Source organism: Lissotriton helveticus, chromosome 1_1, assembly GCF_964261635.1.
Source record: "Lissotriton helveticus chromosome 1_1, aLisHel1.1, whole genome shotgun sequence".
NCBI classification, from domain to species: Eukaryota; Metazoa; Chordata; class Amphibia; order Caudata; family Salamandridae; genus Lissotriton; species Lissotriton helveticus.
Genome location: NC_136057.1, coordinates 1250359833 through 1250375856, shown reverse-complemented (window position 1 = coordinate 1250375856; position 16024 = coordinate 1250359833). Strand labels below are relative to the sequence as shown.

General features: G+C 47.2%; 1 protein-coding gene across 9 annotated transcripts in view; it reads left to right on the top strand.

Annotated features, from left to right (window-relative positions):
* KIF21A (kinesin family member 21A) overlaps positions 1-16024 on the top strand; it is an 820176-nt gene that overhangs the window by 199773 nt on the left and 604379 nt on the right. For all 9 annotated transcript variants that reach the window (XM_078679965.1, XM_078679910.1, XM_078679946.1 and 6 more), the window contains exon 4: positions 15109-15258. In XM_078679965.1, the coding sequence (XP_078536091.1) occupies positions 15109-15258 (150 nt within the window). The remainder of the gene's footprint in view (positions 1-15108; positions 15259-16024) is intronic.

Sequence of the window (16024 nt, the reverse complement as noted above, 5' to 3'; positions counted from 1 at the left end):
TGGCCTGCGCTTTTCTTCTCTCGGCCCCATCTTTTGGAATTCCCTCCCCTCTTCTTTTCGTCACTGCCCCACCTATGAGTCATTTAGGAGAACCTTAAAAACTTTTCTTTTCAAAGCTGGAACAGTATGATCCCCTGGCTGTTGTGTCTGTTATGAGCGCCAAGAAACCGTTTCGGTGTACGTGCGCGGTATAAATTATTTAACATAACATAACATAACATGCATCCAGTCCATCTGAACTCAACATAAAGTGCCAAGAAGATGATGAAGAGTATGAGGAGGAAGTGTGTGCTCTTTTTCCTGTCCATGATGCTCGCTTTGAGGCACCTCATGAGGAACGAATGACTCAAATACCGTCTTCTTTGGTGACCAACCTACATAATATATTAGATGATTATAATCGTAGGTTCCCTCCATCTGCGCCTACTTCACCAACTCCTCAACCTACGGCGCCAACACCCATACATGCAGAGACGCCACAGTCGCCGGACCATCCGCCACCAGATACAGATGATGATGCGGATGTGCACCAGGACACTGATCAGGATGTAGATAACGTCCTCGCGGATTGGGATGATTATAGAGCCCAAACGCCATCTACACCACCGACGTCGCCTTTGCCTTCCCCACCGGTGGACATTGGAAGCTTTCATAATTTAATGGTGCGTGCTGCCAAACGTTTCCATTTAACCTTAGAGATACAGCAAACGGATTGCTTCCTCTATGATTTCAAAGATCAGCCTCTCAAACAAACCCATACCATCCCAATTATTGATTTTATTTGGCAAGAAGGCCTTAAGCTTATGGCACGACCAAATTCCATCCCAGCTGTGTTACCACGTCTGGACAAAAAGTACAAGGTGCCTGCAGACTCCAACATGCCTTGTTTCACACCCTAAGAAGGACTCAGTTGTAACGCAGGCTGCCCAGAAACGTTCAAGGAATCTGGCCACTCCGCTAACCTCCCCTCCGGACCAAGAAGGACGCCGGTTGGACTCTATCAGCAAGAAATGTACCACCATGGCTGCCACAACGGTCAGAGCGGCCAACTCCCTGGCCATCCTTGGAAGATATGACCGCCAAATGTGGTCAGAGATTGCAGCTTTGATTGACCAGCTCCCAGATTCCGTCCGAGCCGAGGCCCAGACGATAGTCCAAGAAGGGGAAAAAATCTCTTCAGAGATTATAGATTGCGCTGTTGACATCTCTTCTACAGGATTCAGACAACTTGCTGGAGCCGCTGTCTTACAACGCCAGGGCTGGCTCAAATCTACAGCTTTTCGCCCCGAGGTGCAGGCGAGAATTCTTGACTTGCCATACGACGGTGAATCCCTTTTTGGCAAGCATGTCGATGACGCTCTGGAATCCATTAAAAAGGACACAGATACTGCTCGTGCCTTAGGAAGCCTCCAGTACAGGAAACTGCCTTTTCGAGGAGCACGTGGCAGAGGTGGCTCTTCAAATTTTCGTGGCTCCTCCCAATATCGCTCCTATGGCGACAACAAGCAAAGATACAGCTATCAATCTCAAAATCGCCAGACCGATTCAAGACCCATCGGAGGAGAAATAATTACAGAGGGGGAAACACCTCCAAAAAGCAGTGACTTCCCCAACAAGTGTTCTCCGACTCTGAAGATTGGAGGTCGAATCTCCCAAAACATCTCCAATTGGTCTCATATCAGCTCGGATTGTTGGGTCCTAGATGTCATCTCGAAAGGACATGTTCTCGAGTTTACAAAATTTCCACCCACCCGTCAACCTTCTGGTTCCCCCCCACCTCATCTAAAACATCTGTTGGCTCAAGTCAAGATCATGATACAAAAAGGGTCTGTCGAAGTGGTCCCTCGAGCACAACAGGGCAGGGGCTTTTATTCCCGCTTTTTCTTAATCAAGAAAAAATCGCGAGAATGGTGCCCCATTCTGGACGTACGAGCCCTCAACAAATTCATCAAGCCACAAACTTTCCGAATGTGGACCCTACTGGAAATTTTGCAATACCTCAATCCCGGAGAGTTCCTCTCCACTATCGACCTCAAGATGCATATTTTCATGTGCCAATACATCACAAACACAGAAAATATCTTCGCTTCACTGTCGGATCGAAGCACTTCCAGTTCAAGGTGTTGCCTTTCGGCCTTCGATCAGCGTTGAGTCTTCACGAAGATCATGGCTCCGGTCGCAGCTTTCCTTCGCCTGCAAGGCATTCAATTTTACCCTTATATGGACGATTGTCTAATAAAAGCACAGACACGTCAAACAGCAAGAAAGCATACTCAGACCTGTCTGTCACTTTTTCACACCTTGGGCCTTTCTGTGAATCAGGAAAAGTCTCATCTTCGCCCCTCACAACAGATAATCTTTCTAGGAGCCTTAATCGATTCTCGTCTGGCATAGGTGTTTGTGTCCCAGGAGCGACAACTTCGCATACTCAAGATGGTCGCTTATCTCAAATCAAAAAAGTCAGTTTCTGTCCGGATCTTGAAATCTTTTCTGGGCATGGCCTCCTCTTGCATACATCTGATCCCACACTGCAGACTTCACATGAGAGTCATACAGGAGGAGGTGGGCAAACAATGGAAACAAATTTCGGGGTCGTTCAACGACAAACTCTACCTGACCCCCCGCATTCAAATAGCTTTGGAATGGTGGGCTCACCTTCCGAATATCGCCGCCGGGCGGCCCTTCCAGGAGACAGCTCCTACACTCACCCTCACAACGGATGCTTCCTTGGAGGGTTGGGGGGCACACCTCGACGGAATGTCGGTCAAGGGCAAGTGGACTGCAGCTCAACGGACATGGCATATAAATCGACTAGAACTCTTGGCCATCTTCCTTGCCCTAAAGTCTTTCCGGATACTGATACATAGCCAATCGCTGCTGGTGCGGACAGACAACACCACCAGAATGCACTACCTCAACAAGCAGGGAGGTTCGAGATCACTACTGCTTTCCAAACAGGCGCAAGAAATCTGGAATTGGGCAATTCAACATCAAGTTCACCTGACTGCAGTTCACGTGCCGGGTATCTCCAACACCCTCGCCGACGGTCTCAGCAGATCTCTGGCAGACAATCACGAATGGGAACTCCACCAACCCATTCTGGAGTACATCTTTCGCCAGTGGGGCCAACCACAGCTGGATCTGTTTGCGACTCCAACCAACCGCAAATGCCTACGCTTTGCAAGTCGGCATCCCCACAGAGAGTCGAGCGGGAATGCTTTTTCGATCAACTGGTCGAGCAAATCCGTCTACGCTTTCCCCCGCTCCCTCTCATTCCGCGCCTGCTGCCCAGGATGAAGCTTCAGCCATGCCATTTCATACTGATTGCGCCCAGGTGGCTACGTCGCCCGTGGTTCACGGACCTCCTCCTATTGTCCATGTGCGATCCAATACCTTTTCACCCTCTGCCTCACCTGCTCACCATGAACCAAGGCCGCATTTGCCATCAGGATCCGGCATATCTACAACTGCATGCTCGGAACCTGAACACAATGAGTTTGCAAATCTGAATATCACTCCGGAGTGCAGGAACGTGCTGGCTCATGCACGCGCTCCTTCCACCATTAAAACATATCAATTGAAATGGAAGCGGTTTTGTGTCTGGTGTCACAAGGAAGCTCTTGATCCAATGCACGCCAAGCTGGAGCAAATCCTGCCTTTTTTCTTATCGCTAGCGAAATCAGGACTTTCTCATTCCACTCTTAAAGTCTGTCTGGCAGCGGTTTCCCGCTTTCGTCATGATGGCACCACATCTTTGTATTCCCATCGGATCATTCGGCAGTTCTTCAAAGGCCTCTTTCGAATGTATCCGCCTATACATCGTCCTCCGCCTTCGTGGCACTTGAATCTGGTTTTATCTCAGCTCCTCCTACCTCCTTTTGAGCCAATGCATTCAGCGGACTTAAAATTCCTCACGTGGAAGGTTGCTCTTCTGCTGGCGTTGACATCATCAAAGCGAGTAAGTGATATCCAAGCATTCACAATTCAACCTCCATTTCTTCAATTCTCCAAAGACGCTGTTACTTTGCGTACAAATCCAAAATTTATTCCCAAAGTTCCCTCGGATTTCCATCTGAATGAGCCCGTCATTCTCAGAACTTTCTTCCCAATCCCTCAGTCTCCCGCTGAGCGTTCTTTGCATTCCTTGGATTTAAACCGCTGCCTGAAATTCTACATCCAGCGCACCGCTCCTTTTCGTAAATCAAACCAGCTCTTTGTGGCCTATGGCCCAATATGCAAAGGACAACCAGTCGCAAAACAATCCATTACTAGATGGATTTCTTCTGCCATCTCTTTCTGCCATTGCTGGGCCGGAAAGCCTCTCTCTGCTCCGGTGCGAGCACACTCGACAAGGGCTGTGGCATCATCTACCGCCCTCTTTGCTGGAGTGCCTCTGCGCCAGATCTGCAGAGCTGCAACGTGGTCGAGCAGACACACGTTTACGAGGCACTATTGTCTGGAGTCAGCGGACGCCGCGGATGTTGCTGTGGGCCAAGCTGTACTACGGAATCTTTTTAATTAAGGTGAGCCTCTGTTGCTTCCCGCCTCCTGTCATAAAAGGTTTTGCCATATGTCTCAATGTATGCTATATTATTAATACTATAGTTTTACTTATCTAGTTTTGAACTGCCTTTTATGACTCCTGTATTACTGTACTGCTTTCTACTCTTATTCAAGCATGTGAATCTATGAAAGACACCCCTAATACTGGAGAAGAACATTAGTTACTTACCTGTAAACTGTGGTTCTCCAGTATTGGGGTCTTTCATAGATTCACATGCGACCCACCCTTCCTCCCCTCAGAGGCTCTCTTCTCCTCATGCACTCTTGCTCACTTTGGTGCTACGAAAATCTGAGGGCTTGAGCTTCTGAGGAGATGGTTCTAGAGGGTGCTGTTGCCTGATTGGCTGGAATGTGGACTATTATAATGACTATGATATGTTACTAACGTGAATTCTCCCTTTAGGGCTTCTATGAGACTTTTTTTCAGTTCTATGGGACTTTTAACTTTGCGTTATATATTTTATATGTATTACATTTCTTGTGTATATGTATAATTATATAATTTTTTTTATATAACGCGGGGAATATTCAAGCATGTGAATCTATGAAAGACACCAATACTGGAGAACCACAGTTTACAGGTAAGTAACTAATGTTCTTAGTGTTGGTGCGAAGTCCGCTTGATTGGCCTGTGTGTGTGGGGGCAGGCTTTGCGACAGGAAGGTTTAACATGTTCCCTTGCTCTTCGCTTCTCCCCCTCAGGTCGCTGAGCCAGGCTACGTCGCTGGCAGGGGGATGTTTCTCCACGCAGCTTCACATCCGTCATAAACTCTGGTTGTGCAGTAGTTGCGTGTGTGACTCAGGGTAGAGGAGGGCAGCCGTCCATTTAATTCTTTCCGATCTGGCATGCCTGTGGTGGTGTGGGTCTGCACTTGGTACGGTCCCCGGGCTCCAGTGTTATTACAGCGCCCCCGCCTCACCTGAATGATCCGCAGGCAACTCACTTCCACTTAGGTCCTTGTGGGCCACAGGGGCACAACTCGATTCCTCTGTGTGTTGATGATGCCCTGATGACACCACAGACCTGGGCCTGGCAGGACTCCCCACTCTGCACCTATCAGGCGAGGCCATGTCTTCCGCCGCAGGCGTTCGGAGTTTGCAGGACACACCACACCTCCGCCTGCCTTCCCTTGGATTGTCCACCAGCGTCGCGGGTCAAGACCTGACAAGGCCCCGGACCCCAGTGAGCGCAGTGTGTCTCTGGTTCACTTAGTGTAGGAGGTGGTCCATTACTTCAGTTTGGGCCTGCAGGGGGTTGTGAGGAGCATCGCAAGTCGGCCTGCACAGAGGCAGCTGCGGCGCTGTGTGGCCCAACACCTACTTCTCTAGGCACACTACGTAGTTGCTGTGTGGCGCGGGTCACACCGTTCTCCTCCATTTTGATCAGGCTGCTCAATGCATGAAGTACTCGCTCGTTGGTCAGGTCTCACTTTCCCTCCGTCTCGGGCCGCTCCTTAGTCTCCGGAGACTCAGGCCCTACCTCTGTGTTCGCACCTCCTTCCCTTCTTCAATTGGATGTTTCCAAAGCTACCTGCTCCGGAGCCTGGGATTCTTCGTCACTCACCATTCGGGCTGTGGGTTCCCATGCAGGATCACAGGGCCTGTTTCTCAGCTTTTTGCTCTGCGTGTTTCTCGTTGAGGCAGCGGCTCCTAGGGCACACATTCCTGAGAGTCAGCCTACCAGGTACCGGATCGCGGCCTGGCTCTTTGTAGCCTGCCTCTCTGCACCTTGCCAGAGCCTGCTGCACAGGGGGCTCAGCCAGATGAGTCGATGGCACCGCTATTTGAATTATGAAAGGCGGATAGTAGGGCCTAAGTGTGGAGCTACGTTAGAGTGTGACCGCCATCTTGGCACACTATGTTTAATATTGAAGTCTCTAAACTAGCTACGATAATTACAAGTTTTGACTTTGCTATTACCACCTACGCTGATGACACTGAAATTGTGGTGTCAGCCCGCACAGACGATCCTGAGCTGTCTTCTCGATTACAAGACTGTATGAGAGCAGTGAGTTCCTGGGTGAATAGTCACTGTCTGAAGCTTAACTCAGGTAAAATGTGGGTGCTCATTTTTGGCAATCTTTCACCGCTGTCATCCACCTCCTGGTGGCCAGATGACCTAGGCACTCTTCCCGCCCCAGTGTCCAAGACCAAAAACGTGGATAATCATTGACAACAAGCTCAACTATGGTGCTCAGGTCGCTGTGTTAGTCTCTGCATCCTTTTACACCCTTAGGATGATAAAGAAAATGTTGCCTGAAATTCGGACCAACTCCAAAAAACTAGTCCTTACCACCTCAGTGCTATCCAAGCTTGAGTACTGTAACAGCCTTCTTATGAACCTACAGGAAAAACACTCCGACAAAGTTGAGCTAGTTCAAAACGCTGCAGCCAGAGTGGTTTTAGGATTGCCCAAATTCCACTCCATCTTCCCTGGTTGCTCCACTGGATCCTAGTAAGGAGCTGTATTACATTTAAGACCTCTGCATTGCCCACAAGGCACTCCATGATTCTGGCCCTGAGTTTATTAAACAGAAATCTCAGTGATATATCCCCAGAAGAGATCTTTGCTCTGGGTGTACCAAAACCCTCAACACCTATAGATTCAGAAAATCCTCTTGGGGCGATAGAAGCTTTTTTTATTGGCACAGCCAAATTATGGGACAGTCTGCCACTTCATATTAGGAACATCCCCACCTTATTGAGCTTCATGAAAGAACTTAAGACATGGCTTTTTCGCAACTAGGAGCGCTTTAGTTTGTGTGTCATGAGCAGCTAGCACCAAGACACCTTAGGGTATAAGAACACTTTATACATTTTAGTAACGTACATTACATCTGAGTAGGTCAAGGGTCCCAGTCTTCCCGTACCTCCTGGCTATTGAAGTCAGCATCACCCCAGGCAGATGTAGCCTACCTTCAGCCAATGGTGAACCTCCTGACATCTTTGGGGTTCAGTATCAATGTGCCAAACTCACATTTGACTCCTCAGAGGCTCCTTTTCAGCTGAACCATTCGGGACACTGTTCGGTTTCATGCCTTTCCTCTAGAAAAAAGTCCAGAGACTCCGGCGTTGATCTTTCAGCCTTGGACCGTGATCTCAGTGTGGTTGACTGAGGCTGCTGGGACTGATGGCTTCCTGAATCCTGCTGGTCAAGTACGCCAAGTGGCATCTGCGAGCTCTGCAGTGGGATCTGAAGGCTTCGTGACAACCGCATCGAGGGAACATGTCCGATGCTGTCCAGATTTTGGAGGAGACTGCAAAAGACTTGCAGTGGGAGCTACAGGACTTCAATTGGGTCAGCAGCAGACCCCTCTCCCTTCTCCACCCAGAACTGGCAGGTGACTGATCCATTGCTTTTCAGATGGGGTGGCCATCTCAGATAGGTGGAAATCAGAGGCCTGTGGTCTCTTGCAGATGCTCAGCGCCACATCAGCTTGTTGGAGTTCAAAGCCATCCATTTGGCATTGGAGGCCTTCCTCCCATCCATTCATGTAAGTCTGGTTCAGGTTTTCATGGGCAACACCACTGTCATGTGGTATTGCAACAAGCAGAACAGGGTTGGGTTGTGGGCTCTGTGTCAGGAGGCTCTATGCCACTGGATGTAGTTGGAGCACCAGTGGATGTTCCTGGTGGTGCACCACCTGGCAGGATTTTTGAATTACAGGGTGGACAAGCTTAGCTGTTGACTCCTAGCGCATCACAAATGGATGGTAGTTGCACCTGGGGGTGGCACAAGGTCTTTTTTGCAAATTGGGAGAATCTTGGATTAATCTATTTACCACTGCCAAGATTACACAACGTTAAAACATCTGTCTCTTGGAGTTTCCTAGGTGTTTCCCACTATGAGACTCGCTCCGCATAGAGTAAAACTTGGGACTCCTGGATACCTTTTCACCGATACTACTTATGCCTTGAATTCTCAAGGAGATCAGGATCGAACAGGCCTAAGCATTCTCAGTGGCCTCGGATTGGGTAAGGAGATTATTGTGTCCCCAACTCCTGAGCTTGAGTATCTGTCCTCGGATCTGGCTGCCAGTTTGGGAGGATCTCCTGTCTCAGCAGCAGGGTCCTGCACCCAAACCTGCACACCCTCCACCTCCATGCATGGAAATTGAACAGCGGCAGTTGAGTGCCTTTGACTGACTTTATTTTGGCAACCAGGAATCTAGCCAATACATCTGTATATGCCTGCTGTTGGGACATATTTGAAGCTTGGTGCGTTGTGTCCCTCCATTGATTCAATGCAGACAGGTCCTATGGTAAGGCAGTCACATTCCCCGCCAGGTTGATTGATCAGCAGAATGTTTCCCTGCCATTTGCAGCCTTCCCAGGCCAATCAACTCTAACTTGGTGGTGACGTGGCTTCTTTCTCCGTCGACAGCAACTGCACCAGATAGCAGTTACAAGGTGCATATGATGGTTTTGAACGTGTGCTGTCTTTTGGGAGCAGTTCTCAATAGTACCATGGAGAGAACCTGAGAAACCCACTCACAGCATGGATCAATCTTGGATTTTCTCTCTCAAGTACTTTGTTTTTTTCAGGGTGTTTCTAACACTCTGAACACACCAGGTTTGTCCTTGAAAGTCTCTCCTCTTGCAGTGCCAGGCAGACTCCTTCCCTTGGCAGACAGGCAGGGTTCTTGGCACTAAGCATATCCTCTACTCCTCCAGCAGAAAGTTTAGTGATGTCCCTAAACTTCTGGAGACTGGCTGTCAGGCAGATACCTGCTCCGGTCACACAGCAGTCCTATAAGTACTCTGCAGAGCACTCACTTCCCTGCTCATGGAGAACTGGAACTAAGTGTGTGGGTTGGATCCCACTTTTATACACGTTTCAGATAGAGTGGAAAATGGACTTTTAATAAATATGTAGGAAACAAATATTTTAGAAAGATACCTTTACTTACCTGAATGGTCAGAAGGCTATTAAGCATTATTCGCTAGCCTTTAAATTCTGCTACCTCCCAGCCCCTGTTCAGCCCAGGAAGAGGTATGAAATTCCTCCCAGGAGCACACAGTAAGCTGACTGAAAAGGGCAGAGATTACTCTTCTGAGCACAATAGAATATGAGGGGTAGGGCTGTTCACTTTCTGTTCACATCACAATGTTAATTCCTACCTGACAGGTCTGTTGAGCCACATGTAACAGTTTGACACACTTGAAAGGGAGAGAATGGGATGCATGAACAATTCTTATGGATCCTGCTTTTGTCCTACCTGACCTGTGTCACTAGTTTTGTTGTGGGTACAGTGCCTGCTTCAAACTGGATTTTGTTGCTAGTTGTGGGTGGACACTAGTGACTATAATAGTCCACTCTCCTACACACCTCCAGCCTTCAGCGACCACGTTTAGTGGCTTAAGATTTCATCTTAACACTGCAGTAAAGTAAACCGGATCTACTGTAAATGTAGTTAGGTCAGGGCCTGTTGGTCACACAGGAACTAGGAGTGTCTTAGGGTGTTCACCACCCACAGACTGGAAAATACTACAAAACTGGAGAGTCTCACCCAGCCTTCTTCAGAACACGGCTGAGCTTGTGAAAGAATACCAGGCTGACTGAACCTGCTGCACTTGTATCTGTGCCCTCTGAGAAAGTTAGGCCCCTTCCACTTGAAATCCATGGACAAAAACATCTTCAAGGATCATAAGGCTGATCCCTTGAGTGGTTGTAAGAGCTTAAATAAGTTGAAGAGGACATTTCTGTGAAGAATACCAGCTGCGCATTGGTTCTGGATTTTACTATTGCAATCTGCCTGACACCCTGAAAATCTACAAGTGCCCCCTCTGAGGTCCTGAGAGCCTTGAAAGTGCACTTCTTTGGCACCAAAAGAAGTTTGGGAACTTTGTCAAAACATTTTGCTCCAGAGTTTCAAGGGGGGCGACCGCGAAAAGTATGAGACAGGCTATTCCAGGGTGTCTGATGGAACTTCACATTCATCCCATGTGGAGAAGAGTTTGTCCCCAGAAAAACAAAAAAATCCTTGAGACTTAGAAACTTTTTCGAATTTCCCTACTTTCAGACCGTAGCGGGCCGATATATTTGTTGCACCTGGCCAGGGCCCATCATGGTTGGCCTTAAATCGTGCCTTGGTCCCGGTCTACTGCAATCATTGATAACAATAGGTGCTTTGTGCTTCTTGACGATACTTTTTCCTAAATCTTTAAAAACTTCTTAGCTCTGGTTTCCCTTGTTAGATTTTTCCTATTTTGTTTTACATTTTGCTCTGTTATTATAATTTGGAGTGGGATTTTTATTGTGTTGTGTTTTTGACTTTTTAACCCTTTTGGTACTTCTAAATAATTTGCACATTGTTGTTAAGTTAAGCCTATCTGATCTTTGTCATAACTACCAGGGGTGATCTCAAGTTTAAATTACTGAAACTTTTGACTGGACCTAATGAGATAGTGACTTTATTACTTGCGATGGAAACCTGTCGATCCCAACTAATAAACCACTTTATCACAGTGTTGATTCCAACCATGTATAAAATAATGTACAGATGCCCTTATTAAATGAATTGTAACCCCTTCCCGTCCCATGTAAGCACTATAGAAGAGTTAAGGATTAAATCTCTGCCCCGCAAGGGGATAGTACTTTATGATTTGTGAATCATAGCTATTTTGAAACAACAGCCTTGACTGAACATTGTCTTATTGTGTATAATTACTTTGATGTACAGTGTCTGAGTTACCAACCTAAAATGACTTCCGAGAAACCTTGATTCCTCGATCCTCTGCCTTTTCAGAGTCAAGTCAAAACGTCGTGTTTTAGGTCGAGCCTAGACGTGCAAGCAATGCGAAGCATTGATTGCTGTCTGCTCGACGACTATTGCTGTCCGTTTCTGGGAATGTAGACACGAGTCGGACGCTCGCTTTTCCAGTCTCAGTTTTGTCCGTGTGAGCGCGCTTCTGAGACGCGCTTGCGCAGACGCACACACAGCCCCTGCTTTCGCTAGGCTCGCATGCACTAACGGCGCACACACACACACACACACAGCCAGCCCCCACCCCCCACCCCACACCCCCCTGCACACACACACACACACACACACACACACACACAGGTGCGCGCACACGTACACACACTGCCGCCCCCCCACCCCCCCTGCGCACACACACACACACACACGCACACACACACACACACACACACACACACACACACACACATACACATACAGACACGCACACACACAGACACGCACGCATACACTCGCCGCCGCCCCCTACCCCCCCTGCACACACACACAGACACACACCCCCGCCCCATGCACCGGGAGCTCTGCCATACCCCCGAATCGGTACTTACTGGTTAGGCGCCGGAGCGGTCAGCGGAATCTCCACCTCTTCCTCCTCGTACTCCGGCCCGTCTAGAGAGTCAGGCTCCTCTGCAGCTCCGGAGGCTACGGGTGGAGGAGGCAGTGGTGGGAAGGCGGGCCCGGCTTCAGGGGAAGGACCGATAGGATCATCTCCCGCTGGGGAAGAAGGTGGCGAGAGCGACTGCAAAACCGGCAGCTTCCCCCAGACCGGGGGCGCATCCCCGCCAGCCTCCGCCAACATCGCAGGGAGCGGCGGTTGCAGGCCCCCAGCGTAGGAAACAGGCCCCGCGGTGCACACACTGGGCGGGGGCAGTACCAGGAGCGGAGTCTTCCAAACGGAAGAGGAAAAGGGGACGAGACCCACGACGCACGACACGGCACAGGGAGGCGCGCCAGGCCTCTGTGGCTGCCTGGAACCTGTGCGCGCGCGCTCCCCAGCCTGTCGCGAGCATGCCTCCTTCTGGCTACTAGCTGTGCGTGCACTGTCCCAGCCGCCACGGTCACAGCGGGCCGCCTCTCCTCTCAGCTGGATTCGCTGCCGGGGGCGGGGTGGGGGGCGGTTCATAGGTTCTATCTGCCTTCCCCGTTAAAAAAGAGGGCTCTTCCCATTCTTTTCATGTCCGGACTTGAAGAGCGGGAGTGCTAAGATATCGGTAGGCCTATGTTAAAGTTTTTCTGACGTGCAATTTTGGGTCAGTATGCAAATTACTAATTTTAATATTGAATGTAGTAGTAACCGGTGAATTAATGATGTTGCACTTGAAACAATTTTGAATTATTTTGTTCAGACGTTTCATTAATAATGTTGAATAGTTAGACTACATTTTCGGGCGGGACACCATTTATTTCAAGTGGATGCAGTTTCTGGTATTCTGATCATCTTGCTCCTGCTCATTCTCCCCGTCCATTCATCCATTCGTCCATGCATCCATCCACTCACTTATCCATTCATCATCCATCCACTCACTGATAGATCCATTCATCCATTCAACCTTTCATCCACTGACTGATCCATCTATCCCCTCACTGATCCATCCATCCACTCACTGATCCATCCACCCATTCATCCATCCACCCATTCATCCATCCACTCACGGATCCATCCATCCACTCACGGATCCATCCATCCATCCACTCACGGATCCATCCATCCATCCACTCACGGATCCATCCATCCATCCACTCACGGATCCATCCATCCATCCACTCACGGATCCATCCATCCACTCACTGATCCGTCCATCCACTCACTGATCCATCCATCCATCCACTCACTGATCCATCCATCCACTCACTGATCCATCTATCCACAGATCCATCCATCCATACATACATCCATACACGGATCCCTCCACTGAACGCCACAGCACCACTGAACACCACAGCACCACTGAACGCCACAGCACCACTGAACGCCACAGCACCACTGAACGCAACAGCATTACTCAACGCCACAGCATCACTCAACGCCACAGCATCACAAAGCACCACTCCACGCCCCAGCACCACTCCACGCCCCAGCACCACTCCACGCCCCAGCACCACTCCACGCCCCAGCACCACTCCACGCCCCAGTACCACTCAACGCCCCAGCACCACTCAACGCCTCAGTACCACAGCATCACTCAGCACTGCAGCATCACTCAGCACTGCAGCATCACTCAGCACCACAGCATCACTCAGCACCACAGCATAACTCAATGCTACAGCATCACTCAGCACCACTCAGCACCACTCAACGCCACAGCACCACTCAACGCCACAGCATCACTTGGCACCACTGAACACCACAGCATCACTCAGCACCACTAAACGCCACAGCATCGCTCAGCACAACTGAACGCCACAGCATCACTCTGTGCAACCATCCAATTCAACAACAACTGGTTCAAATATGTTCTCTCAATGTTTCAAGCTTTATTACAAATGTCACCAACATTTTTTTAATATTTCACTTCTGTTCTTGGATTTTCGTCACAATAAAATACAATGAACATAATCTTCCCAAAAGTTATTTACAAAAGTTTAAGCTATTGCCATTATAAATTACAATAACTTTTATTTAAGTATTAATTATTTTAAAAAATAAAAGCCATTGTTATTTGTAATATCAATACATCTGCCATTGTTATTTGTAATATCAATACATCTAAGTCATGTAAATACAACACATATTGCATTACAAATGCTAAAGACGTCACATTTGCGAAAGTTAAAACTATTGGCATTGTAAATGACAAAGCTATTAATTTCGCTATTTTCAAAACCAACACATAAATAAAAAAAAATTCATTTACAATACCAATAGCTCAAACTTTCCTAATGCGAGACCTATTGCATTGCAAATGCTTGTTTACGAGGTAGCCAACGATTTGCCCTTGGACCCAGAGACTGTCATCACGCTGTTTGATCCCGTAATTTATTTAAATCCACTGAGGTCACTTGTTCGAAGGATAGTCGTATATAGTTGAAATTGAAAATGTGTGTAGAATAGAACACCTCATGGGAAACTTTGTCAGTGCTTTAATTGCATTTTATGTTCCCTAAAGTTGATAAAATATAATAAAGTATAGAATATTTGACTTCTGTGGGAATCAACGTATTTTTAAAAACATGTTTAAGCATGTCTAAACCATTAACTTTTCTCCTTAGTGCCTGAAGAATTACATTTATTTGGAAGGTTATTGGAGATAGTTGTATTTTTGGGAAGATCAGTAGTGTTTGCGACTAGATATTGAATTAATTTCCTCCTGATGTCTCCTTTTGCTCCTCGGACACGTTTGTGTGAGAACCCGTTTTAAGAATGACTTTGATTTCGTGTGAACATTCTGGTTCAGAATGACATGCACTTTAACCAAACCTCTTCGGACGCCAGCTTTTGGCGAAGTTGTTCTTACACCACACTATTTTGTTGTAGCCTTTAGTGGTTTGTTGTATTTTCTGGCGCCCTATTTGCATCACACGTTCTGATACTCTCCACCATTATTTATTTATTATGTAAATTATACATTTTAATTCCCTGGGCGTTACCAGGAAACGTTGCACAGTAGCAAATGTTGCGTGGAAAATATGTGGTTTTAGATATGCTTTTGCGTGTTAACTGCTACCATGTTTTAACGTTTTTGAGCCTGAGCAAATGCATTTACTGCACAATAATTTTGTATGCTTCTTATTTGCATAATGGTTTATACAAAACTAATCATTTAACATTATTTTTTACCAGCTTTACAATGAAGAGGTTCTTGACCTTTTTGATTCAACCCGGGATTTTGATGCAAAAAATAAAAAGTCGAACATAAGAATACATGAAGATGCCACTGGTGGAATTTACACTGTTGGAGTCACAACACGAACTGTAAACTCTGAAGCAGAGGTGATTAAGATAAATCCCTTTTTAACCTTCTTATTCATCAATTTAAAGTATATTTTTCTTCATATTGTAAATCAAATAGTTTGTTTCTTGCTAAACATATCGTAACATAAGTCCATTTTAAGTTTCTTTTTGCAGTTTTATAACCGATACTATTGCAATTCTGGGTTAGTGAAGACTACTTAAAGCCTCTTTCGATTGCATCAGCGCCACTGCTGGTTTGGGCGTTTTGCTACGAATGCTGGGTTATAATTCTCACTTACTGCAGGTGAAACTGAATGTTGCAGAGAATGATTTCTGTGACTAAGCTGACAAAGTGGCGTACCTCTCTTAAGTAAAGGCCACATAAATCTCACACCCCTAGTTCATAGAGGGAAACCCAAAAGTTCCTCAGACCAACAGACTACTGACCTTTTCTATTTTTAAATGGTAGGTGGTTTCATGAATCGGGGTACTGTCACTACACATTTCAAAAGGGAAGAATGGTTTCCTGGGTGATGCATGAACATCCACTGTCACAGAGCGACCAACCCCTTAAGCTCATAACTATTTGCCTTTTTGTGCAAAGAATTATTTGCATAAATTGCTGCTTCCCAAATTTCGCCATACCTCACTATTGCATATTGTATGTTTACAATCATGCGGGACTCATTTACACCTCTCTCTATTTAAAAGTCACAGCTAACTGTGATTTGCTATGAAAAGCCAAATTCTAAGGTGGCTGATTTCAAAATACTCACTGTATTAAATAGCAGTATTTCCTGAAGAG